This window comes from Simochromis diagramma, unplaced genomic scaffold (genome assembly GCF_900408965.1).
Source record: "Simochromis diagramma unplaced genomic scaffold, fSimDia1.1 OVJJ01000361.1, whole genome shotgun sequence".
NCBI lineage: Eukaryota > Metazoa > Chordata > Actinopteri > Cichliformes > Cichlidae > Simochromis > Simochromis diagramma.
In genome coordinates this window covers 4,666,688-4,694,665 of record NW_024386860.1, presented here as the reverse complement: position 1 = coordinate 4,694,665, position 27,978 = coordinate 4,666,688, and the positions used below count along the sequence as shown (strand labels likewise).

At 42.2% G+C, this 27,978-nt stretch overlaps 1 protein-coding gene across 7 annotated transcripts; it reads right to left on the bottom strand.

The window, feature by feature from the left end:
* Positions 1 to 105: 105 nt before the first annotated feature.
* On the bottom strand, positions 106 to 27,978 carry myh14 (myosin, heavy chain 14, non-muscle). 7 transcript variants are annotated; one of them, XM_040029882.1, is made up of 46 exons: positions 27,711 to 27,976; positions 23,796 to 23,976; positions 21,642 to 21,848; positions 20,504 to 20,660; positions 19,533 to 19,560; positions 18,537 to 18,651; positions 17,586 to 17,633; positions 17,256 to 17,267; positions 16,098 to 16,190; positions 15,935 to 15,998; positions 15,636 to 15,734; positions 15,399 to 15,542; positions 15,089 to 15,303; positions 14,844 to 14,996; positions 14,369 to 14,542; positions 13,950 to 14,123; positions 13,714 to 13,828; positions 13,355 to 13,423; positions 12,011 to 12,216; positions 11,805 to 11,926; positions 11,583 to 11,652; positions 11,333 to 11,493; positions 10,353 to 10,461; positions 10,075 to 10,206; positions 9,753 to 9,959; positions 9,513 to 9,650; positions 9,060 to 9,183; positions 7,835 to 8,006; positions 7,537 to 7,749; positions 7,311 to 7,455; positions 7,019 to 7,225; positions 6,802 to 6,906; positions 6,445 to 6,597; positions 6,014 to 6,262; positions 5,813 to 5,926; positions 5,631 to 5,729; positions 5,331 to 5,543; positions 5,073 to 5,234; positions 4,862 to 4,990; positions 4,664 to 4,752; positions 4,450 to 4,573; positions 4,167 to 4,375; positions 3,311 to 3,419; positions 2,618 to 2,790; positions 2,419 to 2,442; positions 106 to 2,040 (listed from the first exon to the last, which is right to left on the bottom strand). In XM_040029882.1, the coding sequence occupies exons 2-46, from the start codon at positions 23,961 to 23,963 to the stop codon at positions 1,851 to 1,853; spliced, it is 6,183 nt and encodes a 2,060-aa protein (XP_039885816.1). In that variant the 5' UTR covers positions 23,964 to 23,976; positions 27,711 to 27,976; the 3' UTR covers positions 106 to 1,850. The 7 variants fall into 7 exon arrangements, with proteins under 7 accessions (XP_039885816.1, XP_039885818.1, XP_039885817.1 ...); XM_040029884.1 differs by lacking the exon at positions 2,419 to 2,442 and having other exon boundaries at positions 27,711 to 27,978; XM_040029883.1 differs by lacking the exon at positions 17,256 to 17,267.

Genomic DNA, 27,978 nt, shown 5'->3' with positions numbered 1-27,978 from the left:
TTTGTTAAGACCCCCCAGTGCAGCAGAAGGTCATAAACTAAACTATATAAAAGCTATAAAAAAGGCCATCTTTTAAAAATAGAAGATATGACAATGGAGACGGTCTGAAGAAAAAACTTTAAAAGTGGGCTTCACAGCAGGGTTATCAGAGCAGGTGTAAGATAATGTCATCTTGAGTTGACAGGGTAAAAAAAAAGAAAAGCAACTTCTTTTTCTATTTGCCATTTACTCCATAAAAGTTCACTCCTCATTGTTTCCACTGTCTTTTTTTTTTTTTTTTAAATCTAACACTACTAGTCCATGAAAATGCTTTGAGCCTAACGCTCAGTTATATTCTAATCTTCTACACAGGACCCGCGAGCAGAGGCAGAGTTTATTCTACTCAAGACATGTTAGAAAACCCAACCAGCCTCTACTCCCGTCATCTACTCTATTCTACAGCTACTCTACGGTAACTACAAATTTAAGTCCCTTTTCTCATCCGTACGCCCACCGTTTGGTTAAACAGAAAAGCTTTGTTTGATTAATAATTTACACAGTAAACCAGTAAAATCAACCTTACAGTGTACAAGATGCTTGACAAAATAAAATGTAACGCCTTTATCGTTCTAAAACAAGAAAATAAGACCCATTCTGACCATTTGTTCTGCTTTGGATAAAAATATGAATGAATACAGTCCTCCACAAGTCATTTCCAGTTATGTTGCCATTGAAGAGAATCCATAAACGTGTACTTCTTCTTCTTTCCCCTTTTCCTTTTTCTTTTTAAAACCAGCAATAATGTTAACCAGAGAGGTCTTCCATGCAAATTCACATCTGCAACCCGATGCTGAGATGCTGACAGAAACAAGTCTTAGCTGTCCTTTAAAGTAACCCGGTTCAGCCTGACATCAGAGCCAGCATGAAGAGGAATTTTCAGACTAACATGCCCCCCCCCCCACACACACACAAGACAGAAAACAAGCAGTGATCAATAACTTAAGTTGGTATTTGATATAAATTATACAAATTCAAAATTTCTGATGCAATATGTTAAGACTTTAAGATAAAGAAACTATCTAATACTATCTACTGCGTGGTCTAACAACGTACTGTTTCTAATCTATAGAAAAGAGTTTATCGTCTAAAGCAGCGAGTCTGTCTGCATGTCGGCTGCTTTCAGCTCTTTGTGTCACTGTAATTGTGACAGGTGATATGAAAACGATGTAATGCATCCCGGTTTCTTATTATTATCTGTTAGGCCAACTTAGAAAATGTGCAGCACTGTGTTTAGATGACAATTTTCTTTCTTTTTGCCAAATTCTTCCAAGTTTAAAAAGTTAACTCACACTCATATCGAAGGCGAATTCTCTGCTCCATGTGTGTACTTGACTGCTCGTGTAACATGAATACAGATTGTCATCTTCCAGCAGCCCTGATCTGTGTATTCAATCTACATCAAATATTTGTAAATAAATCCAAATGTAAAAGTTTTTACTGCTTAGTGAGCAGATGTAGTTTAGTTTATGAGAAGTGCATTACAGAGGTGGTATGTAGAAACTTCAAGTCTTTGTTGTTTTATAAAATAAAATCAATTCCAGTTGACGCTTTGTAAAATTTCTTTTTTTTAAAACACATTTTCTGTACTTGTTGAGAAAAAAATGAGGCAAAATCTTAAAGAGCATCGCTATATCAGGGAGGATGCTTTACAACTAACTGCCTGATATTTATCCTACATGGCATTTAATTTAAAACTAGTGTAGCTATGTGCTGTGTGCCTGCCTCTGCATCACCGCGAGCAGTCGAGGCTCTGAGGCTGATGCTTGTGTGTGTGTGTGCGTTGTTTGTGTAGCTAAGCAGATGTGTGCGTGTCACTCTGCGTTGTTGACACTGTAGGGCGGCGGAGGGTCCAGGCTGTGTTCTGAGGACGGAGTCGGGGTCCCTGGGACCCCAGAGGAGGGGGTGGGTGAGGCAGGAGGCTCTTCTGAATCGGAGTTCTCTAATGAAAGGTCATCAACCAATGCTCTGCGTCCACGCATCGACAGAGGCAGCGCAGCACGTCTGGACAAAAAGGAAGCGGGAGTTAAAAAATGTGTTTTTATTATTATTCAGTTACTTAACTGTTTAGTTTATGAAATTCCAAAAAACAGGGCTCAGAGTTAACGTTTAATAGTTTCAGGTTAACTGTTTCCACTCTTTTAAAAAAATGACTAAGACTATTCAAACTTTCCATCCAAATTTCACCAAGAAAGCTATTTTTTCCCCCTAAACAGAGAACTGTGTAAATATGCTAGAGACAAAAATATAAGCAAACTACTCAACTTTGTGTTTGTATATGGAAAGCTGCAGGCTTTTCATACACAAACACAAAGACAAACACACAAGACAACAAACAAATGAGAACAAGAAATAATAATAATAATAAAAACAATGACCTACATATCTGGTCTCCATTCGGGGAAGCTGAGTGTCGCAGACAGATGGGTAATGTGTCAGTGTTACGTGGACAAAAATGGACGCAACAAAAGAGCAAAGCAAAAAAAAAACGATGAGAAATTAATGGGGTGTTAACAAAATCAACAGTAAATGAAGCCTCAGATAAATACATGAACCAACACACTCAAACACACACACTTACCTGAGCTGGTTGCGGAGGGAGGATATCTCGCGGTTCATGGTCTGGCTGCTGTCAGTGAGTTCCTCCAGCTCCCTCTGCAGCTTCCTCTTCTGGGCACTGGAGCGAGAGTTTTCCTCCTCCACCTCCTCCAGCTGCCTTTTCAGCTGCTTCAGTCGGACCATCGACTTATCCAGCTGCAGGAGAAGAGCAGGGAGGAGGAAGAGGAGGGAAAGGACAGAGCGCAGCAGAGAGGTCGAGTTGACAAGAGATTGCAGGAAAAGAGAGACCAAGAAGAAGGAGCAGGGACAGATATTTAAATGGAGAGATTAGTGTGAGGACAGGAGGACCGATGGGGATCAGGAGTCAGATTAAACCTGGCAGATTATTGCAGATGATGCTTTGGGAGGAGAGTCAGTGTCTCTGCTGTGACTGAGGGATTTATATTTCGTGGTGGAACATGTTCTAACTTCACGATGAACACACAGATGCCAATGCAGGATTAGGATTAGTCTGGACTGAGCCGGATAAATCACTCATTTTAGGATGATTTTTCAACACACTGCCCTCGGACACAATTAAAGCAGCAAGCTTAGCTGACCTGATACCCATTAAATGATTATTTAATGCCCTGTTGTTGACAATGCTATTCTGAGCATACTTAGATAAATGTGACTGACCTGCACGGTGCAGTCAGGGTAATCTTAATTTTCTCACCTGCTCTCTGTACTGGTCTGCATGCCTCCTCTCATCTTCTGCCTGCATCATCACCTCCTTCAGTTTCTTTTCCGTCTTCCGCATCAGTTTGTTGGCAATTGCTCGCTCCCTGAGGGACAAACAGGGTTGTTACAATCAATGATGACTTTTTTTTTCCTCGGATGTTTAGTGATTCTAAATCTGTCCGGCAGTAATTGCTTGGCCTATAACACTGAAAACCCTCATACGCCCCATGCCATGTATTTACAATCATGGCACAGTTCACATGTGTCGTTTTGTTAATAAATGTTGTAAATGTAACCTATTATCATAGGCCACTTTATTTACTTAAATTTACTTTAAACTGATAAAGAAACCCTTAGTTTTATGTATGAAACAAAAAGCGGCCTACACCACTGAAAAATTAAACTAAGGCCTGAACCTATTCATGATTTAATACAAAGCTTCTTTCAGCATTTGGTTTTTCTAAAAGAGCCCATAAAGAGATGACTGTTCAGTGTCTCCAGTAAGTCTGTTTTCTTGTAAGTAGATTTTTCACCAACCAAAGTTAGAATCCAGTTCAATATAAATTATAGACGCTCCTTGTTAGCTAGTGGGGGCTAGCATTAGCTGACAACTACCTCTAGTCCAAACAAAAATTAAAAAAATAAAGTAAAGGACAAAATACTAAATTGTGGACTTCAAATGGTAGCTGCAAACCAATGGGTGATTCCAAAGAGTCCTTGTCTATTTTTATGTACAGTTTGTGTTATAAAACAATTTAATGCCTGAATTCTTTTTAGCAGGTTACAGCTTTGTAAACTGGAAGATTTGCATGTGATGCATGATGCATGATGCATGTGTCTGTTTCTCGTACTGTCTCTCTTGTTCCAGCTGCTCCTCCATCGTCTCAATTTTTGCCTCCAGGGCGGCGACACTCATCCTATGTTTGCCCCTTACTGCCCCCTCCATCTCCCCCAGCCGGGCCTTCAGCTCCTTGTTCTGCTTCTCCAGCTGCTCTCGAGCCGCCTCTGCTTTCTGGGCCAGAGTCCTCTCTCCCTGCAGCTGCACAGTCAGAGTCTCCACCTGCAGTTGAAATGTAGCTGTGATGAGTGTGTGCTTCAAAGTGTGTGACCGAGACACTTGTAGAGTGAACATACCTGTAGGGCTGTCTTCCGTAGTCTCTCTGTCAACAGTTCACTGTTAGTCTGCTCTTCTTCCAGCTCTTCTTCCAGCTGATTGACTCGTGCGTCCAACCTCCGCTTCTCTTCGCTCAGCACATTCCTGGTCAAAGGCAATCTCAGTAACAACACCACAGGTGCACAAAACCCCCCTCAAATCAACAAAATGCATCAGAGGTAAAGTTAAACTCACTTTCCAGAACTGCTGCTGACCATCTCGTCTGCTATCTCGTCTCTCTCCTGCTGGGCCTGTCGCTTCTGCCTCTCTGATACAGCCAGCTCCTGCACAAAGACGTTCATGCAGACAGAAAAGATTGGTTAAAAATAAATGCAAGATATCTTAATATTTATATTGGATGGGTTTTTTTTGCACAGACATAGACATACATACCTCTGTAAGATGCAGGACCTCTGCTTCCAGTGTTTGGATTTTCTTTTCACTGTCTTTTGATTGGGAGATGACGTCATCTCGAGTCACCTTTGCCTCATCTAGCTCGCGCAGAACCTCCTTCATTTGACCCTGATAAGGATATTTTTAAATTAAGTACACTGACATTTACAGGAAACTGACTTTTTAAATAGGTGTGGGTACCCTGTTTTACCTGCAGCCTTCGAAGCTGCTTCATCGCCTCCTCTTTGCCACGGTTGGCTGTCTCCACCTGGGCCTCAGCTTCCTGCAGTTCTGCTTCCAGCTGCTTCTTGGATGACACAGACTGAGACCGCTGACTCCTCTCCTCCTCCAGCTGGATCTCTAACTCCCTCGCCTGGGATCAAAAGAAGAACATAAACAATCTGATTAACTTGGACAAAAAGTACATACCAGAAGCACCAGCACTTTCCTTTGTCATTCTCCATCCTACCTGTTTGCTCAGGGCCCTTCTCTTCTCCTCTCCCTTTTCCTCGTTGCTGCTGATCTCCCTTTCAAACTGAGCCTTAAGCGCCTGCAGGGTGACCTCCAGCCTCAGTCTTGAGTTCTCTGCCTCTGACAGCTCCTCCTCCAGCTCCTGCGTCTGAATGCGCAGGTTCTGGGCTTCTGTTTCCAAGGTCCTCCGTGTGCGCTCCAGCTCATGGACCTGACGCACAAGCATTTAAGAAATGGTGACTCACAGAGGACTGAGACAGAAATAATAAAAAAAGAGTCCCAAGGTGTACAGTCTTACATTTTTGCCCACATCGTCCTGCTGGTTCACCAGCTGCTCCATTTCCAGACGGAGCTGCTTGTTGGCTCTCTCTAGCTCTTCTTTTTGGTCCTGAGCCTCCTACGCACAGAAAGACAGACGATTTACCATCACAAACACAGATGTATGAAAAACATTTATGTGCCGTCTATCAAATAATTTACCTGCAGGGCTCGGGACAGTGCTAGACATCTTGTTTCCTTCTCTCTGCTGTCTGCTTCTGCTCTGTCCCTCTCTTCTGCAAGCCGAGCACTCACCGCCTTCTCCTCTGCCAGGCACTGGGGGGGTCAAGGAGGTAATGTTACTGTGCATAAAGACATTTGCAGCCTTTGTGCGTATGTGAGAAGCAGTGGTATGTTTCTAACCTGGTCAAATTTCTTTTGCCTTTTTTCCAGGGCCGTGCAGTTCTGCCTCTCTCTCTGCAGGGCAATGGTCATGTCCTCTATTTCCTCCCTCAGTCGCTCCCTCTGCCTCTCCACTCTTTCTTTTTCCTCCTCCTTCTGTCGCTCTCTTTGAATGGCACTGTCGAGCTCTCTCTGGAGCTTCCTGCGTATCTCATCGCCAGCTTCCACGGCACTGTTCACCTCCTCTGACTGCTTACGTAGCTCTGTCAGCTGTAGAAGTAAAACAGACACAGGGTGCATACGTAAGTCATAGATATAGACAGAGAACTTTACATTTAATACTGACTGTCTGAAGGAAAGCACTTCTGTGATTTTATGAAAAATGTTAACTGATATCTTTCTAAAGCAGCAGTTTAAGAGGTAAATAAAGTCACTGCGGCCCTCAGACTTACCTGCTGGCTGTGAGTTTGGATCTGTCGGCTCAGCTCTTTGCCTCTTTCCTCCTCCTCCTCCAGTCGTTCCATCAGTCCATTCTTCTCCTCCTCCAGTGCTCGCACCCTTGAGGCAAGGGCCATCTTCTGGCGACTTTCGTCCTGTAGCAGTTCCTAAAAGAGAAGAGCAATGGTGCATATGAGGTTGTTTTTGAGTCATCAGTGGATCAAATTCTTTTAATTTCCTACAGTCAGAGGATTTTCTTCTGGACTTTAAAGAAATAGTTACTTTTTCTTTTTTAAACATGAGGAGTCTGTAACAGTCAAAGGCTAATGTCCAAATCAAATGCAGCCTTGGTGTCTGTGTGCATTTGTTACCCTTGCATCATGCAGCTGGCTCTCCAGGCTGCTCATTTCTTTAGCGAGCCGAAGAGACTTGGAGTCAGAGGAGGACAGATTGCCGGAGAGGGACTCAATCTCACACTAAAAGAAACACATTTAGGTTAAATTCATTCAACAGAACAGAAACAGAATACTTCTTTACTGACACACCTTAAAACCACAAACCAGTAAACTGGTACCTATTCATTTGTACCTGCAGCTTGTGGATTCGCTCCTCCCTGTCCTCCCTCTCTCTGTCAGCCTGAGTCAGACGGGCGCTCAGTTCCTGTAGCTGGTTATCCGCCCTCTTACGACCCCTCTCGCTCTCTGAGCGACTCGCTTGGAGGCTTTTGAGCTCAGAGGTCAAATTCTGCCTCTCCTCCTCCAGCGCTGCCTTGGCTTTATCAAGGGACTGTCGTGCCTGAAGCAGAGCATGGGTGAGACACAATGAGGGACTGTGCATGTCTCCATGCATGTGCATTTGAATTTTTCTGTGTTTCTCGTACTCTCTTGCTGTTGTCCAGCTGCTCCTGCAGGCTGTCTAAGGCAGCGCTGTGTTTGACTCTGACTTCTGAAAGCTGGGTCTCGTGCCGGCGAGTCTCCTCTTCAACACATCGTTGGAGCTCACTTAACTCTGCTTCCCGTCGAGACCTGTGGAGTTATAAGAAGCGTGAGTTCTGGTCTGATAACAAAAACACTAAATGTAAACTTTGTTTTGTCCTCATCATCTACCTGAGCTCCTGTTGTGCAGCTGTGCTGTCCAGAGTGTCCTCTAGCTCAGTTCTCAAAGCCTCCAGCTCCTCACTCAGGTCTCGCCGTTGTTTCTCTGCTCTTTCCCGCATCCCTCGTTCATTCTCTACTTCCTCCTTCAGCTCTGACACTTGGGACAAGGCCTCCCTTAGAGACCTCTGAGCTTCAGCACGGCGTGCACCTTCTTCCTCCAACCTGAGAGAGTCACAAAAAAACTTCAAAAATCCATTACAGGCTTATATTTTAGTTACTGCGTCTCTGATACTTTTCTGTGTCTCACCGGCCCTGCAGGGAGGTGATTTCTTTTTCCTTTTGAGCCAGACTGCCTCTCAGCTCAGAGGACAGCATTCCCAGGTCTGACAGCTGCTCCTGGGCCTCCATAGCTTCACTCTCCATCCTCCTCTTAAACTTCTCCTGTTCTAAGCGACCCTGCTCTTCACGCTTTAGGCGCTCTGCAAATAGCAATGGAGTAAGTTACAAATCACAGAATTTGAACAGTAAAGTTATTACAGTTGTAAATAAGCCTGCATTTCCCCATCCACCCACCAGATGTCACTAAACTCCTGTCATGCCACACCTACCTCAACTTGTTTCCACTTTCTTCATTAGTACCTGTACTTATATCTGTTCTCCAACAGTAAACTACCTTAAAACAGTTCCTGGCTGCCTTGTTCACCCTAAGTTTGAGTCATGCTCCTTGCTTTGACTGCAGAAACCCTGACACTGCAAAAAACATAGACTCCTCCATTCAGTAAGGGTGCACAAAAATCAGAGTTTTGACTATTTTGTTAAATGTTCAGATATTTTTATAGAATTCTGGATTAGACAGTTAAACTTCAGACTGTGATTTAAACCATTCTGTTGGAGTTATTTTACTGTCAAGTAGCTGAATTTGGGCTTAAGAGAGAAAAGGATAGTGCATCTATAAGGTGCCTGAACAGAGGGAGGTATGTTTGTCAAAACAAACCAGTGAGTGACAGAAATAAATCATTACTTTCTGATTGTTCCACATCAGTTACACTGTACAGCACTAATAAATACAAAAACCCCTCCGCACTACCATCTGGGACGGTGTTGCATTCCTGTAACTGGGAAGCAGGCTGCACCTTCAGCAGACCTGACAAGTGTAACTGCAGCTCTTGACAGACGAGTGGACTAATTCGTCAAATGTTTGAGATCAAACAGGAATTTTTTTTACCTGCCTGAAAGATTCTTGCAGGTGTAAAAGCTCTGGACATATTTACTTTCAAATAAGTCTTCCGGATGTTGTTTTCGATCTAAGTACAAATGGAGCTCTTGATTTTAAAGCTTCATGCAGCGACATATGATCTCTGTCTGTCTGTCTGTCTGTCTATCTGTCTATCTATCTATGGGCATGTGACGGGACTACAGCGTCCATTCCTGCTGGGACACCTGCTTCTTGAATACATAAATGTCAACCTTAGTGTGATTACTTGTGTGGAAACAAATTTGTGTGAAGGTCAAAATTCGTTTAGCATAGTTACCCTCCAAGTCAGCGATGACAGCTTCCTGTTTGTTCTTGAGCTTGTTCAAACTTTTTGTCTTTTCCTCTTCTTCAGTGAGCTGGTCGGTGACCTCATTCAGACGCTCCTCCAGCTGTTTCTTTTCCTGCTCAGAGAGAAACGATGATGCGTGAAACATTTTTTTATTAGTAACTGTGCAGGAATAATTGCTTTCAAGTAGCAACCCTTCCTGACCTATTTTACCTCATTGTAATCCCAGTCTCATCGTGTTTTATTTTCTTCAAGTTATTATTTCTTCTTTCTTCAATTTATTTAGAAAATGAAGCCAACATAATGAAGAAAAATGTAAGTGTGCAACTGTAATTGTATTGCTGTAATGCTTGGGTTTGCTATTAGGGTTGTGAAACAACCTTTTTAAAAAGAAAAGAAAAATAATTTTTTTCATTGCTTGACAAAATTTAATGTGACGCTCACCTTGCCGAGTCGGTCTCTTTGCTCTACTGCAGTGACCAGGTCTGTCTCCAGACTCTTTACTTTGGTCTCCAGGGTAACCTTCTCCAGCAGGAGGCGTTGTCTGGCGCTTTCCTCCTCCTCTAACTGCTCCTCTAGGTCCTGACAAAACCAGAGAAAGCAATGTCAAGGCAAGCTTGTTTTAATGTCAATTTACAATCATTCTTACAAAGTTTTGACATAAAAAGACAGCAACTTTATAACCTGTATATTCTGCTGCATTTTCTTCTTCTCATTGGCCAGTTGCACACCCCTCTCCTCCTCTTCCTCCAGTCGAGTCTCCAGCTCGCCCAGAACTTCCTCCAGCTCCTGTTTCCGACTGGCTAACCTGGCCCTCATCTCCTCCGCCTCTGCAAACAGCTCTGCCTCTGCCTGCAGCTGGTCAGCCAGCACTGCCTTTTCCTCTATCAGCTACAATGTGACAGAAACGGAGGAGTGGTGATGAGTGAGGCCCCGACTGACAGTAAGACAGGCAAAGACAGAACTGTGGTGGATAGGAAGCACAATGAGGATGAGGTTTGTTTACCTGAACGTGCTTCCTGTCCAGCTCTGTGTAGTCCTGCTCCGCTCGGGTGAGTTGTTCTTTGGCTTTTTGTAGCGCTGCTTCCCGGGTTTGGATCTCCTCATCCTGTCGTGTCACCTGCAGCAAGGGCTTCACCTGTTTGGGTGAGGTGAAAGGGGTAAATATAAAGAATATTCCCAACGTTACAAGGTTTTCTACTCTCACACTGCCTTGCCTTTAGTTGTATATTATGTTTAATGTGGGTTGCATTTCATGTCTATGTTGAGAAGTTTGCACAGCACCTTAGTAAATAGTCGCCACCACTGCCAGTTCCTGAGTTTGAGGTAAGCAGCACAGTTCCTCTGCATCACCCTCAGAGCACTAAGCTGCTGTTGCTTCTTCAAAAAGGCTCTGAAAGCAATAAAACAAACAAAATGCATCAATGAGAATCACATTTTTATTTAATATTGCACAGTGTACCTCTAGAATTAGAGGTATTAACACGTACTGTATTCACCTGAAAAGGTGCTGCAATATTGAGTAATATCAGCAGGTGTTTGACAGGGTTAACAAACAACTTTCAATTATTGGTAATGAGTTTTGGTCCATATAACTATGTTTTCCCCTGTTCTCCAACACACCTTCCACATATTTACTTTGCTGTTTTAGGATATCACTAACATCGTGAAGTTTATTAATAAACGTCATTATTGGGGAGACTTTTTCGGGACATGGAAACTTTTAGACTAAAAATTAAGTCTTGTTATTCTTTAATAAATCTTTAAACAATAGATTATGTAAAACAACTGAAACTTATTTTGTGTCTTAAATGTATGACAGAAATGTACCTGACACCAGATTAATCAAATGACGTATAACAATGAATAGACTTTTTTCCATTTAGTCACCAGTGTAAACATATAACCATAATGAATTATGTAATTCAGGCTTTGCCAAATACCTTTCAAAACTGTTGCAACACCTGAGTCACTGATAGGGGCTGACAAATTGTTAAATATTAATGCTCCTTTAAGAGTGAAATACAAAACTGCCAACTGCACAGATACTAGCGCTGCAGAGAAACCTCACCCGTACTACATGTTTATCATCCTCCATCTCTTTTACCTCAGGTAGCAAAAAAGGCTGTTAAACTGACCAATAACTAAAGTAACATGAATTTCATCTTATTCTTCCATTTATATTTTATATTGAATTTATATATAAAAGACATTAAAAACTAATGAGATGCCTATAATAGTTCTCTATTAGTAATTAGTCTTACTTGCGTGAGAGAAAGCCTCTGGCAGCGCTCTGGAAGCGTATGATGGTATCAGTTATCTTTAGGTCTCTTTCTTCTTCCAGGTGAGCTAGGACTCCAGCTCTGAAGAAGACTTTACTCTGACCCACCCTGAACAGGTTTTTATCCAGCTCTAAAGCATTGATCTAGAAGAGCAGCAGGGGAGTTGGTCAAGCTTCTATCTGAACAACTGTATGTAATGCTGTGAAGTTTTAGCTGCTTGAAAGTTACGTACCATGAGTTCTGATGCCTGTTTGCCATCCATGAAGGTGCGAGGAATGGCATTAGGGGTTAGGATCTCATATCTGGAAGACAAATGATAAATGTGCGATTGAGTGAATGATACGATGAGCAGAAAGGTCTACTGGCAGGTGCCATAAAAGATTCTTAAAGTGGCATGAAGTGTGAGCGTGTAGTTCACACTTCACGAATCAAAAAGACCATCACAAATACGCACCTCTGTCTGAACTCCTGGAACGGGATGCGGTTAGGGAATCCTTGTCTGCATATACGGATGCCCTCCAAAACACCATTACATCTCAGCTGGTCTAAAACCAGGTGAGGGGAAAGCTTACCGGCCTGAAGAAAAGTAAACGGGTAAAGAGTCAGCAGAAAGAAGGCTATTATCTCTTCTCACTAGTTCATCCTGACTGCCTGCCTCACCCTCTTCTCGTGGTTGGGGATAATGCAGCGGAGGAAGTTAGGGTTGGTGTTCCTCAGTGTGGCCATCAGCTTGGTAAGAGACTCCTTGTAAAGCTGCCCAACAGTCCTAAACATTCCTTTCTTCGTCTTCAGTCCTGCTGCTCCGAATGTGACCGGCGCGCTGCTCTCTCCTGATGACACCTGGTCCAGACCCACAATCCTGTCCACTAGAAGGAAACAGAGCACAGGGTCTCACTTTTGGCAGAAATGATCAATTAGCTGAAGTTAAAAATAAATAAATAAAAAAGCATGATTTGGCATTTCATGAGTGAGTGAACAGGTTAATGCTATTACACAATAGCAACAACACCTGGTTTCATATCTCCCATCAAGCTCTGGACAGAAATAATATATGAGATGGATTTCGGCCATCATTAGTTTTTAAAACTAGAACCATAGCATCTATTTCCATAGCCAGTACACACACACACACACACACACACACACACACACACACACACACACACACACACACACACACACTTAATACAGTGTATGAGTTTCACAGGTAATGTTTTTCAAGCTCAACCTGTCAACTTTGGACATGTCTGCACAGGCAAAGCTGCAGATCTGCCTGAAAAGACTGATGGTTTATTTTGTTAAGTGTATGAAGCTAATTTCATACACAGGAGTAAAAAGTAGAAAGAACAGAGAGGCCAGTGTCACCACTCAGATCAATATGCTCCAGTTCATCAGATGTGATCTAAACTAAAAAAACACACTGATCACTGATGACTAAAGCTAGAGGTCTACACTGGTTAAACCATGCTACGCTATTTACATGTCAATACTCTAAAGCAACATGTTGCGTCTCTAAAGCTGATTCAGGATCACATTTCTGGACGCAAGTACGCTTTCATTTTTTTTGTTTAGAGACCATGCATGTTAATTAACATGACTGTAAATGTGTCCGGGCCAACCAATTACTCATTTTAAATTATTGAATTGAATTCAATAGAGCTCTTCTAGTTACAGGCAGACACTCTAAGGTGATCCTGAATGTGGCTTTTGTGACAAATGAAGTGAAACTTCTACAGACAAGAATCACTACGAGAATTACTATCAGTGAAGAAATGTGTCACCACAGAGTTACGGCACTTTTACTGAAGGCCAAAAACGTGGTGAAAGAGAAATTAGAGAGCAACACAACAGCACAGAGACAACATGATACAACACAACACTACCACAAAAATATCAACTAAAAAGAGGGGAAATGGCAGAAAAAGCAATAAAGACAACAAAAACTGGGCAGCCAGCAAACAACAGTGGCCGGAGGGAGGATTGTAAGGAGGTACAAAAACCTACTGTCTGCGCCATTAGTCTGCAGTGTGGCATAGGAGTCAAAGAAGTACACACGAGGAAGAGTTTGAATGTCTGATCGGGAAGCATCAGGAGACCACAGGGAGCAAGATCATAGGAAAGGAAAGGAGCCCAAAAGGGATAAAGAGCAGGCAAAAGAGGAGAAGACAAGAAGGAGACAGAACAGAAGAAAGCGAGAAAGAAACAGCATGTAAGAGAGGAGAGAAATGTAGTAACGTTAATACATTTTTGCACCAGAATACCTTAAATATTTATAACTGGCACAGTTGCAAAAAATGCTGAATTTTTCAATACAAAATCTGTAAAGGCAGCATTTAGAAAGTGTGTGAAACAGAAAGTCTCACCCTCTTTCCAAAGCTCTGAGACAAAATGATCAGACGACTGGTGGAGAAGAGACGCCACATTGTCGTTCAGGGGATCCATGTTCTTCACTAACCAATCATTTGCCTTGTAGTCCACCTGTGGAAGGAGAAGTCACATGGTAGAAATCAAAGCTGAGACAGATCATCACTGAAAGTCAAAACGTGGGTTGCCTAAATTTGAAAGGATAGATTAAAGAAAAACAAAAGTCAAGGGATACCTTTCCAGCGTAGTGAATAATGGAGAAGTCAGCTTCCCCACGTGGCTGCTTTGATTTGAAGAATTTTGGATGGCTGCCTTGCTCAGCAGACAGCTTCTCCACAAATGAGCGATCTGTGGCCCGAGGGAACCAGCACTCTTCATCAAGAAGGGCCAGAACACCAGGTGCGTTGGCCTGACATGAACAGAGGGGAAATTATTAGCAAAATGTGGATTTCCTCATTCAAAATGACAAAATATTAAAGAATTATTTGATGCTGTTTGCTTGTATTAGTTAATCAGTGGGCTCGTTCACAATCTGCACTTTATTTAACTATAAATAAACAATCCGTTGTCCCATCTGTATGGAAAGCACATATCAGTTATCAGCATCTAGTCTCATCTCATGAAAAGTAAAAATGTGTTTTAGTATGCATGTACTGGTCTCTCGATGAGGTCGATGCAGGGCTGTAAGTCCAGGCCAAAGTCAATAAAGTTCCACTCGATGCCCTCTCGCTGGTACTCCTCCTGCTCCAGGATGAACATGGTGTGGTTGAAGAGCTGCTGCAGCTTCTCGTTGGTGTAGTTGATGCACAGCTGCTCAAAGGAGTTGAGCTGCATAGGATCGGTTTAGAAAAGCAAACAAAGATAGAAAAATTCACGTTATGTACACTGAAAAAGTACAGGTACATTGTTGGATTTGTAAAGACATAAAACTGTATATAATTCACACCACTGCACATCTGTAATGCTGTTTTATTCTCCACAAAAAATACAAATATAATGCTAGAAATATCCCTTAATGTTACATGTTTCACTTAATTACAGACAATTTATTATATTTTGAGAACAAAGTCATCCTCTGTGCTAGATTGGGTTAAACTTCTCACTATACTGCATCATCACATGAACACACCTGGAAGATCTCAAATCCAGCGATATCAAGGATGCCTATGAAGGAGGCTCCCTGTCTCTGTCTGCGATCCAGAGCTCTGTTGATCCTGTGGACCAGCCATCTGAACAGACGCTCGTATGTTGCCTTTGCCAGGGCCTCCACAGCAAAGTCAGCCTAGGAGAAAATGTATGTATAGTCACACTCCACAGGGACAAATGTTTGTTTATGTATGAGCATGTGTGCCTTTTTTGCATATAAGATCTTACTTGTTCTTTAGTCTGGGCTTTCTGCACATACTCTCGGCCTACTTTGATCCTTGGGGTGAGGATGGCCCGAGTGAACTCCAGCACATTGATGCCCAGCAGATGGCAGAGTTTCTGAGCAGCTGTGTTATCAGGCATGGACGCCTGGTCATGGTTCTTCTCCTTCATGAAGGATATATTCCCGAACTGGAGCACAGCAGAGATCACCTTCAGCATGGCTGCAGAGAAGTAAGACAGGGAGGAGGAAGGTGATTCATAGCAAGGATTGAAGACACAAAATACCCAATTTTTTTCCCCGCCTCTGTTCTCTTACACATCGACTCCTCGGGGTTGAAGCCCATAATAGCCATGGAGTCCATAGTCTGGGTGAAATTCTCTGAATCGCTCTGACCAGGAACAGGTATCGAGCCTCCACTGAGAAAGCGATACTGATCAGCAGTTCCTAAGAGCAAGTCCGCTAGAGACATAAAATACAGCAAGTTTTAGACACAGTTTACTAGTCGGTTTTGCAAAAATAGCATATATGTTTTATAATGACACTTGTATTCACCTCGAGTTTCCTCTGACGCTCCACATAAAAACTGGTAAAAGATGTGGAAAGTCCTCTCATCCTTGGCCTGACGGGTGGCCCGAGACTTTTCAAGGAGGTCTGAATTTATATAGTTATGGATATGTGCAACCATTTTAAAGTTGTTTCTAGTACGGTACACAGGTAAACCCTTAAATGCTTTTCCAAATGAACACGGACAGGCAAGCATTCAAGTAAAAATTCAGAAAGACCGTCTGCCTTCTCATTCCCCTTTGCTGTAAAGGCAGGAGGAAGTGCAGTTTCACAAAGCAGAAAGATACAGGTTTCAATGTTGGCACCAACAATGTATCCCGCCACGTCAAAATTGATACGAATGAATTTACCCTGAAAAAGCAGGAGAGGTGGCTCATGTTTCAGTTCATTTCTTTTTATACTGACGGCAGAACTTTATCTATCCGATTAATGAATCTAGTCAACTCTTACAAATCTAGAGGAGTTATCGTTCTTGACAGTCTTTGCGTTGCCGAAGGCCTCCAGTATAGGGTTGGCCTGCAGCAGCTGTCTCTCCAGCTCACCCTGTGAAACAGAGGAGACGTCTGATCAGACAAAACTACAGACATGACAGCTTCACAGAAAGACTTCTATGGTGGCCTCTGGACTAAAATGCACACGTTAACACTGCTCTGCTGAGAGGAACTAACGATCTGTTATGTAAAATACAAAAAAATACATGACTCAGTCTTGAAGAGCAGTGACACATACTGATGCATTTTAGGGCCCAATATAGCATCCAACACACTCCCCATTCCCCGTCACAAGAACAAATGATTCTCAACATAATTTAAATACTTGTCTCTCATTAGCAATCCGTGATAAGGGGATCAATTATGTTGCACATTTGCTTTTCATATGTTTAATAACTTCCTTTTTGAAAACTTTTTATTGATTTTTAAAATCAATAAAGGGCTACTATCGACTTGGTTGAGAAGCACTGTTACACAGCGAGATGTGAAGCTACATATTGGCTGATTCAAGCTCGCTGCAATGCATTATTGCAGTTGTCGCACTGCCGATGCAGCAGCTGACGATGCAGCAGCAGCCAGCGATGAGCATCAAAGGAGGTAGTTACAGGAGATGGTTTTATGGCAAAAACTATCAAAGAATGGCAGTCAGTCAACACAAAAGGCAGACGCACACAGAGAGAGCAAGAGGCCAGCCCTTTGATAGCGACAAAACACAGAGCAAACAATGTGTGCACTGCACACATTAACAAAGCCATATAGTTGAGTATGTACACTTCAAACGCTGTACACACAAACAGCTGCAACAACACACCCGCTCCCACATCATTCAATTGCATCATGTTCGGTTTGTGTTATTAAAACCACATCTACAGCAGAAACACTTTGCAACCACCTGCCCGCTGAGTATAACAGTAGAGACTGAACTAACTACCAGAACTAAAGACCCACAAGACCACGGGTTATTCAGATGAAAGTCAGAAAGAAGGAAGATATGATTCTCACTATGAAGCAAGACAATCATATCAGGTCCTGTAAATATTCTACAGGAAGAGTTTCACTTTTAAAGAAGGACTCCCCATAAATAAAAACCCAAGTTTTCTAAATATTTCATACTCACATATTGCATACTCTGGTCAATTGTGTGTGGAAAAAAATGAAGTTTTAAGGGGGAGGAGATTGGGTGGATGGACAAACATGTGGATTGGATAAACAAACAAACAATAAAAAGACAAATAAGACAACAATCATAACAACAAACAAAAGAACAGAAACAGTCTAAATCGAATATACTGTCTAGGGCTTCACTGTTAATGAGCAACAATATCAGCAGTGACAGTTCAATGGTTTAAGGTTACTCTGCTTTGAGTTAGTTGGAGTTCATTAGGCAGAAATCAGGGCAGGAGAAAAGCAAAAGTAAGGACAGGGCAGCAAGACAGAGTTAACTCACCCTGTTCACTATAGTGCTGCCTCTTGTTAAGGACCTAGAGCCGTCCATCTGAACATGCAGGCAAGAGAGAAGGACAGTGCAGACGAAAGAAAATGAAGGAAAAACCAGTGCAGGAAGGAAGGTAAGAAATAATGCTCAGAATGATTCAAAGAAGAAGCCCACTCCGAGCTAAGATACAATAAATTTAACTGCACCTACAGAAAACCTGGTATGTCTTATAATATCAATTAACAGGGAAGAAGAAGATAAAGAAAGAAAAAAAAGAAAAGAAGAAGAAGAAGAAGGAGAAGAAGAAGAGTGCTAGCTCATGAAGTTGGATGTCAACAATGCAGGAGCTAACATATGGTTTTATAAGGAAGGAAGCTGACTCGACATGATTGTTAGACACACAATGCATTTTGGAGAGTAACACTCAATATAAACACAACAGTTTAATTTACAGCTAAGCTCCACAGCCTCCCTCTAATAATCACTTAAAACACTGCAGTACACGAGTCACAGAAAGTAAGACAATCTTTTCAAGCTGTTTCCACTTTGTTTTTAGTCTTTCTACACTAACAGCCCCTGTTTTTAGACCGAAAGTTAACTGTAAGACATCAAGAGTAGCGTCAGTCTTTCTTTACATATACACCAGCTGGGCATTATTTCACGCTTAAAACATGCAATACTCTTCCTAGATTGGTGATTTAGTGGTCGAAGACTGCCTAATACATAAACAGCAATGTCAACCTGAAATAGTTGTAACTGGGTTCATTTAAACTGTACAGTATTTAGAGTGCAGACTGCAGTTATTGGTTTCTCACATCAATCCTTAGTTATTTCTTCACCCATTCTATCCTTCCTGTCATTCCCCTCCTGTTTTATTCCCAAGTTTCTATAAAGCCTTTCTATATATGATGTGTTCTCCAAGCTGCTCTTCTTCTGTTCTGTTGCACCTCTGCTGTAACATACCTGCACAGCTTCCTTTTTTCTACCCAGAGTGCCACCTTTATGGGAGGAGGCAACATGAGCCAGATACTGGATGACTTTCTTAGTGTTCTCCGTTTTCCCAGCTCCGGACTCTCCTCTGAAACACAAACACAAAACTATGTAAGGAACACAGCTAATTCCCCTGTTGGCCTATATGTTCGGTCTTCAACATATGGTCTCAATCATGAATTGGTATATATAATTTTTACACAGAGAGAATCCACATGAACAAGTGGCCAAACGCACACTCGTCACAATAATAAACATTAGAGCCCATGCAGTGCATTCAAAGACCACAGGTCTAAACAGAAGGCAGGTGTGAAGGATATAGGCTATGCTAGTGTTGTTGCTTTTGGAAAATAATGGAGGAGAAAGGAACAAAAATAGCAGCTGTAAAAGATCTGAAAGAATCAGCCGAATTGTTCCACACACACACTTTGAGACAGACTCGAGATGAGCCTGATTTGGGAGCCTTGACAATGACAGGAAGAGTCTGGCAGGAAGAAGAGCAGGATGGTAGGATCAGAGGCAAGCAAGCAGGTAGGGTGCACACAGACAGGAGGCTGGCTATATTCACAATATGGTACTGAAGTCTTAGTTGATTTTCTGTGTTATTTTTCTCTCAATTATAGAAACTGTGTACGTAGCTACATGGAAGAATTACTAAGATGCAAATTTACTCAGCTGAGATTTTTGTTTTTTTCTTGGAAAAAATATAAAATCCCAGATAAAATCTGAAATTATCACATTTTCCTCTTCTGATCTATATAAAAGGACCAGAGTGTTTTGATTTGCACCACATTTAGCTACAAATATAAACACATGAGTGCATGCAGGCCTCAATACATACTAATTAAAGCAAATGCACACTAAATATACAAATGCAGAAGGACTCCAGCAAACACTAGAAAAATTCTCCTCCCAAATGACAAAGCATGTACACAGAGACACACTGGTGTCTTGCTGCAGGCTACTCACGTGCAGAGGATTGACTGATCTTCTCTGTCTGTGGGAGAGAAAACACGTCACAAGGTCATGGGGGTGACATAAAACGCCAACCGTTCAACAACAGGTTTGGCTAAAATGAATAAAAATGAATTACATAAATGACATATGATTCCTTGAAATAACACACTGTAGATTGCTCCATGGGAGTGAAGAGGCTTTCTAAGGCATTAGCTGGCTCATGTTATATTAAACCTCCACCCCCACAAACTGGGCATGAAGTGCTGTGGAAATCCATGCAGCCAAATAAATAAATATTCTGTGTATTTGAGCCCTTTTTCTCTGCATGTAAGTCACTTCTTTTCAATAAGAGCTGTAAAGCAGCGCTGGTCACCAGCTGAACTGGTCTCTCCAGGCTGCCAAACCACTCAACACTGGTAGTCAATGGGTGGACACTGTTTGCAACATTGCTTGCATTTGCTTTTAAGATTCCCACGCGCTCAGCCTGGAGGAATTCATACTGGTCATACAGGTTGAATCACCTCGGTAACACACCTACCCTTAAAGAGGTGTGAGGTAGTAATTTCGACTAAAGAGTCTCATCTGCCCTGTTCTGTTATCTCAGGTAGTCACTCAAAGGCAGAGACATTGCTCAACCGACCCTTTCTGTCTCATTTAATAAACTCTACATGAAAGGCGGGGAGGGCATGAAAAGTATCTGTCAGTAATTGCTATTACATGTAAAGTTATGCGGTTAACCACAACGAATACACAGTTATATCACTGGATTGACTGTTCGTTAAAAGGAGTGCCACTCTTGGAAATCTCAGTTGTAAAAATACCATCCCGTATATTTGTTTTAACTTTTCAGGCTTTTGATAAAAGCCAGGAATATACCACACCTTGAAACAGTATTCACAATGTGGCTTAGTGATCAAAGATCACGGAACATGTACAGGGTCAGAGTTAACTAAGGGTTAGAGGTCACAGAGAGTGCTAAGTACCTTGCAGCATGCTGCGATAAGCAGCCTCTGATATGGCGTAGATGTGAGGGGGCATCTCGTGGCGTTTCTTGCCTCGGTACATTTCCACAATGGATTCTGTGTAGATTGGCAGGTTCTTGTATGGGTTCACAACCACACAGAAAAGCCCTGAATATGTCTAGAAGAAAACACACACAGGAGAGAGAGATTCACACTGACCTAATTTTACGTGGGGGATGTCAATCCCAGCAGAATATAACTGTCTTACCCTCTCATAGTCCTATTCTTTATACTCTATAATTCAAAAATACAACTTTATGAAGAAGATAGTGAGTTTAATGACTGTTTTTCAAAATCTGCAACTTTTCTGACCTCTGACACACTTAATACAAGTAATTTAGGCCAGACTGCAGTAGACTGACAAAAATTACATGTTCTGTGGGCGGCCTGTGTAAAATCTGCAGTATCACGATCTCATTAAACTGTTGCTTTAGCAGAAAGCACAGAAGGGAGGCAACAGTGCTGCCAAGATTGTATAGAGCATCCCGGGTTACATATAAATGCACAGGATTGTGCACAGAAGGATTGATTTTAAAAATTCAAAGAAAAATTGCACCTCTTGTAAACACAGTCAGTGATGACACACAGTGTGTCAACACCAATAAAGCTCCCATGATGATTGCTGCATAAATGAAAGTCATGAAAGCCCCCCACACCTATCTTATCCAATAGTATGATACACCCTTCAAAGCTATTCCAACAATCTCTCTGCGTTCCTGACTTTCCACCTCTTATTTAGCATCCTCCATTATTTACACATCATTAACAGGAAGCTCTGCATTTAATCGAGTCAATTTTCTTTATGTTATTTCACTTTAAATGCCACTTCACTGACATCTTACTTCTGCACCCCCCCCCCCCCCTTTTTTTCCAGCAGAAACTGGAGATGCCCCCATAGCTGCCCCACACCCACACAACAACTTCGTAAACTGACTCCACACAAGCTGAAATGCATCTCTTACCGATGCATATCAGCTTACACAAGAGATCCCACCGCACTTCACATGTACACAACATCCAGGACTTCACGTGTCCAGCGACTGCTTCCTCTTGCTCATGCATGTGTGTGTACAGTGTGAGCTGTGGTTGGTGCACTCACATAGATCAGGCCAGAGTAGTATCTCTCTCTCAGGTTGTGCAGCACCGACGCTTCATTGAGGCAGGTGAGGTCGGCCATGTCCTCCACTTTGCTGAAGCGCGGAGGGTTCATACGCTGCACCTCCTCCCTGGACAAGGTCACCCGCCGCTGGCTGTCTGTCAGCTCCACCTCCACCTCATCGCCGCGCTCCTCTCGGATGCTGGCAGACTGGATTTAATAGAAAAACATTGAGGAGTTTTCACCTCGTAACTGAGAACAAAATGACACTTGTTTAATAAATGGATTTTTGGGCAGACTGTTTGTTGGATCACAACGATGCTATGAAGATGCTACTTGGCAGACTCAAAATCACTCAGAACAGCTTTCCAAACAGATGACACTTATAATAAATGTATCTTTGACTTAAAAAACAAACGAACTGTTAAACAGTTTCCTGTATCAAGCATATTAAGCTGTATAGTTCTATTCAGCTTAGAGGAGAACAGAAAGCCTGCACATCAGGTCGAACTTCATTCACATAACTTGAAGTTTGCTAAAGAAAACTGCCAAAATGAATGCACACATTTACTACACCTCAGAAGAAAAAAAAAACTCCTACCCACATTTAAAATACAGCAAACATTGTAACTATATTTAAAATAAATGTTTGTCAGAATGGGACCAAGTGTGGTTTGGAGCATGAGTGTCATTACATTTGACAGCATGACGAGAATAGACGGTGACAGATGAGGACAGAGACGACCTCCTTTGTCACGCTGCTGATCTCGTGCTTGTTGGACAGGAAGTACTAATCTCAAGCTCTGACCATGTTGCAGGACCCTGCTCTGCTGCATTTTATTCTCTCCACTACTTGATATGCACAACACGCAAAATGTGTGTGTGTTTGTGCGTGTTTGCATTCATGTGGGTGAATGTTAGTCACACTGAACTACCAGCTAAGAATATGAAACTAGATGACAGTGTGCATGCCTTTCTGTGTGTGTGTGTGTGTGTGTGTGTGTGTGTGTGTGTGTGTGTGTGTGTGTGTGTGTGTGTGTGTGTGTGTGTTTGATCATGATTGTAAAATGAAGTCAGTGTCTCTGCAAAGGCCTCTTTAACATTGGGAGGCTGAAGGAGCGTATTGTTCTATTCATAGAGCTTTTTTATGAAACGAGTCCAGCAGAGACAGAGAGAGGCTGTGAGACAAAACTTCAAATTCTTATGTCACTTCCTTCAACATGCACACTGCAAACTTGTCATGAGCATTAGACAAGTAGCAAGGTGAAGTGAGACAAATAACATGAGGGCCTCATGATCAAGGCTGTTACAGTTAACCAAATAAGGTGTGAAAAACATTTTAGATAAATGAAATAAAGATAAATTCTGAACTGAGACATGTGCTTAGTTTTAGTACGGATCAATGTGGTTAAATGTTTCAGCACAACAAGCATGGTGACGCTTTTGTTTGTTCTTTTTACTGGAATGTCTAAATGACATCAAGTTTTTTTTCTTTTTACTGTAATATCTTTTTTGAGCTTGTGAAAACTTGTCCATGACGGATACACCCACATTTAAATTGTAAAGAAAATGAAACTAAATATTTTTAAAGACTAAAGGCCAAACTAAAATGAGCAAATCACAACTGGAAACTAAGTGGAAGTAAAACAATTTAAATGACAAAAGCAAATAACGTAATCAAAAATATAAAATTGTAAGACTGCCTGTGAAACTAACTACACTTAACCCTCTGAGGTCTTATCAAGCTGACGTGCATGCTTAGAGGTAATAGAGGTAGAGGTAATCGCTGCTGATGACTTAGACCTTACATAGTTACATATGTAAGTCACCATCACAAATCAAAAGTAAATAATCCAACAAGACGAAAAAATAGAGCACTGCTATAGTAACAAAAACCTCCTCAAACATAAAAAATGTGACACACACACACACACACACACACACACACACACACACACACACAGCCCATGTCTGTGCCTGACCTGTCTGACACACCTTTAACTCAGGGCACACACTCAGGGCCAATAATTCACTAGGGGATTAACAAACTCAGACAGTGGAAGGAAGGAATGAGAAAACAAGTGAAACTTGTCTATTGTGTTAACATCCTGCAAGTGAAATGTTTGTGCTCGTGCACCGCATGTCATGGCAGCTCACCTCGAAGCCTTGTTTCTCTGAGGGCACCCACACCAGCCTCTTAGCTGCCCAGTCAGCCTGGCTGGCAGCAGAGAACATAGAGTTGTTGGAGTTGGGAGACCCTGGCGCTGTGCCCGATGACAGGAAGCGGGTGACATCGTTGGCACCGCCCCCCGTTGGCCTGGACATGGTACTTCTGGCACTAGGTAAGGAGAGAATTAGACATGAAAAAAAGGGCGCAACAAAAAGTCATTCCCTGTTGAGCCACTTCTTGCCACAGGCCTACAAACTGGAGCTCTGCAGAGGATATAAAGGACTGTCGTACTGTGATACTAATGTGATTCTGTGCCAAGACATCTCACACTTGATGTGCAACCAACCACGCACCCACATATATAGGAAGAGCAATAGTAGCACGCAAGCCATATCCAGCCGAGTTTTGGCCAGCGATGGCCTAATTGAAAGACACAGCAAATCAAGGAGAAGACAGGAATGAAAGAAAGACAGAGAGATGGCTGGGTGGAGAGCTGGAGGGGTGGAGGAACAGCGAGATACATCAATCCACTGAGTAAACTGACATGACAGTGAAGAGGGGGAAGGATGGGAAGGGAAAAGGGTGGGAAAGCAGTAAGAAGAGGAGATCAAAATGGACTGGATCTATTGTTAACTTGAAATAGATGAAGCACTAGAGCCCACTGGACTCAGCAGAGATAAAACTGTAGAGGCCCTCTCACTGAGGGCTTGGACACAGTGGTGCCAAAATGCTGATTCGCCTTAGGGGCTGGGGTCCTGTGGAAGACGAGGTGACAGTCTAAAAGTGGCAGCTAATCTAACACATGAAGGCAAACTATAGCCAGGATCACTGCAGTACTACAACATAATGATTCAGCTACTCAGACAACTAAGAAATATACTAGGAGGGGCAATAAAGCCAACCAGAAAAGCCCGGTTGCAGGTGTGGCAGCTGTTACCACTGCTTTATTTATTTTATTCATCACTTAATGAGAAACAATCAGTAAAACAAAAATGAATATTTGATGCTATTTTAATCTCTTTGAATCTCTGAAAGTAAAGTGAAGACATTTTGAGTTGATATTGTGAGCTGCTGATGTGATAATGTACATTATTATAAATTATTACATTATGATACTTTCTGACTTTTAACAGAACAAAAAAATTAATCTAGAAAAAAACCTGAAATGTCAAAAATGCGCTCAGAGTATGCTGAACTGAAATCTATGGCAACAGCAGAGATGCTCGGAGTGGAGTAAGGTATAGGTGCTTTAGGTGGCTCCCCTAATGCCAAGGGGTCACCACAGCAGATGGTTATCCAGGCTTTTTGATTTAGCACAGATGTTATGCTGGATATCCTTCCTGATACAACCCTCCCATTTATCTAGGCCTGGGAATAGAACTGGGAATGCAGGAGCTTGTATCCCTCAGGACTGGGTTTCAGTCTCCTCCTGGTCTTAAACTGCAGATGTTTCATGTGTAAAGCAAATTTGTTATAACAGCTAAAAAAAAAATTATACTTTTTTGCAGATTTGCCTGGTGATTCTATGCACACATTTCATTTTTGTCCTCATGATACTGATATTTAAGTTGGTTTAGATAATGTTTTTTTTAATCTACCCAAATAAAGACCAAGAGGTGTTTTAAGACTTTCCATATCTTCTATTGAACCAGGAAGCGAAACTCTTGAGATTAAGACCTTCTTGCAAAAGAGAATCTTAATCTGGGTTGAGACAGGAAGCATTAACCAAGCAGGTTTTTTGATAATGGGAGAAGCTGGATTTCCCAGAGAAAATCATTGTAAGCAAAGGAAAAACCTGTTAACTGGACAAGAAGGGCCAGGGTTTGAACCTGGGACCTACTTACTGTACCACTGATAGCAAGATGGTTTTATTATCTGTTAGTTAACAGATAATTAGATTCCCTAAAATAACATTAACCTTTTGATTAATCTTTCTAGCATCCCAGCTTCAGCTATTAGTGTCATGTTAATATAAATCTGTGGCATCTGATGGTCTAAATGGTGAGTATGCAGGTGATTTTTTTTTTGTGTGAGGTCATTGAAATTAACAGAATTCAGTTTTATGAAGGAATGAGCTAACACACGTTCCTCTGAAACAAGCACAAGGGATTACCTTTGAACAAGTCAAGTCTGACCAGACAGGCTTTTGTGCCGTCGTATAGGGTGAGTGTGTTAGCTTTAGGCCTATCCTCCATGCTTTAACAGGTATGTCATCGAGCTTGATTCTTGCTATTCATCTCACTTTTTTTGGCCCGTCTGTCCCCAGCCCTGTGATTACCATACCTGTAACCTTAATACAACTGTGGGTGTGGAGTAAACATGCTGACAAAAGAGTCGCCACCACCCAGACAGTCAGTATGGAAAATATGTGATCCCAGGGTGACATAAAACAGCTGTGCAACTGTTATTAAGTTCAAACTTCCCACATGTGCCACTCAGCCCCAAGTCTATTTCTTACTACTTTCTCATATTTCTGGGTAATGTAGTTTTAAATAAATATAACAACAAACACTTTATTTGCCTGGGACTATATACAGACTATTTCCAGGAGAAGAGAAACATGGGTTTACTGCAGCCAGCATTGATGAAGTAATGTACAAACATGTCATGTCAGTGAATCATGTGGCTGACTAATATGCATTTAATACCTCTAAATGCCACAAAGAAATGTGCTCTATTGGGGTTGGGGTAAAACTAATTAGCAGTCAGAGTGTATTGTTAGTTTTGGGCTTAGAAAAAACAAACTGACATATGAATTATGTCTCTACGAAGAGAAAATGCATGAGATGTAACCTGTTTCCACAGGCTATTCTTCAATCAGCCCTATCATCAGTCAGGTCTTTGCATTGTCAGCTCTGTAACTGTAGTGCACGATGCTGCTGAGCCTCATCGATGCCACCGATTAACTTGGAGCAAACTCCTTGCACAGGCGGTCGTATCCCAGGATGTCGCAGTACATCGTGGACTAAAGCAGCAAACTCGTCCTGCAGCAGCTGGAGTTGCCAAACCTTGACTGCTCTCCTCCATAGCAACACCCTGAACACTGAGCAGCAGCCCTTAGACAATACCTTGTGAGTTTGAACTGAGGTCATTCACTGCGGGGGTCCTCTTTTCTCTGTATGTGTGTGCGCGTGTAATTACTGTGTGGGTGCTTGCGCGTGACGGGTGGGGGAGCTGGAAACGCCTTTTCTTCAGCTTTGATGCCAAGTGGCACACAGCATCGGGGACGATACCGTGGCATCTGCGCACTTAAAGCGGACACGTTGAGGAAAAGGTGACATTATTATTAAAAAAAAAAACCCACAGGCTGTAATAATTGCAGTGCGGCGCCTGCAGGAGCAGTCCAGCTGCGAAGCTGGAGCTCTGTGAACTAACCTGCATTTTCAAACCGTAGCTTCAGCTCAAATGGAAAAAAAAAACCTGACGAAGACAACCACACCTTGAACGTAAGACATGAAAAACCATATGGGCCCCAGCCTTTAAATGACTGTGAACGGCATGCATGTGGCAGCCACAAAAACAGCATTTTTTCCTATCATCATTATTATTAATAACAATAATAATATTAATACCACCATCATTACCATTATTACTATCACACAAAAATCACAATGGACCAACAGATTTTGGTAATATGGGTCGGAATGTTAAAAATAAGGTCGAATAATTGCTTTTCTTGGCCAGACTTCAGGTCATTTCGATGAAAGGCTCTTTCAGCACAAAGACCAACCCTAAATTAAATGCCCCCAGCCCCTCTGCTGTTTCACATTTAGGCGTTAAGCCACCGCATTTAGACTAAGCATACGAGGTTAGCCAGCTCCACTAAAAAAAAATGATACGTTGAGGATATTACACTGGCTATTTACGAGTTGGATTAGAGTAAAGGCAATTAAATGTCTTACCTTCAGGTTCCGCTTTGAGGTGTGGATAAGGCTGCGGTGTGAGGGGAACCGGGATGAGGCTGTTTCTTGGGTTATTTTCCTGCCTGATAGGTGTGTAGCGTACCGCATATGCGGCTTTTATCATTGCATTGCTCTCACAGTGGAGCAACACACACTCCTCGGTGAGAATAAAATAGACAGAGAGCACTGAGGGCAACTCGGCGGCTTCAGCCTCGGAGAAGGACTTCCTGCTAGCGGACCAACCAAGTACGAGCAGACGGGTTTTAGA

Coding starts and splice junctions, on each gene's coding strand:
- myh14 (XM_040029882.1), bottom strand. CDS start 23,963: ATGTCCAGGCCAACGGGGGGCGGTGCCAACGATGTCACCCGCTTCCTG. Junction 14,997..15,088: donor AAGCCCAGACTAAAGAACAA/GTAAGATCTTAT, acceptor ATTTTCTCCTAG/GCTGACTTTGCTGTGGAGGC. Junction 6,907..7,018: donor AGCGAATCCACAAGCTGCAG/GTACAAATGAAT, acceptor TGTTTCTTTTAG/TGTGAGATTGAGTCCCTCTC.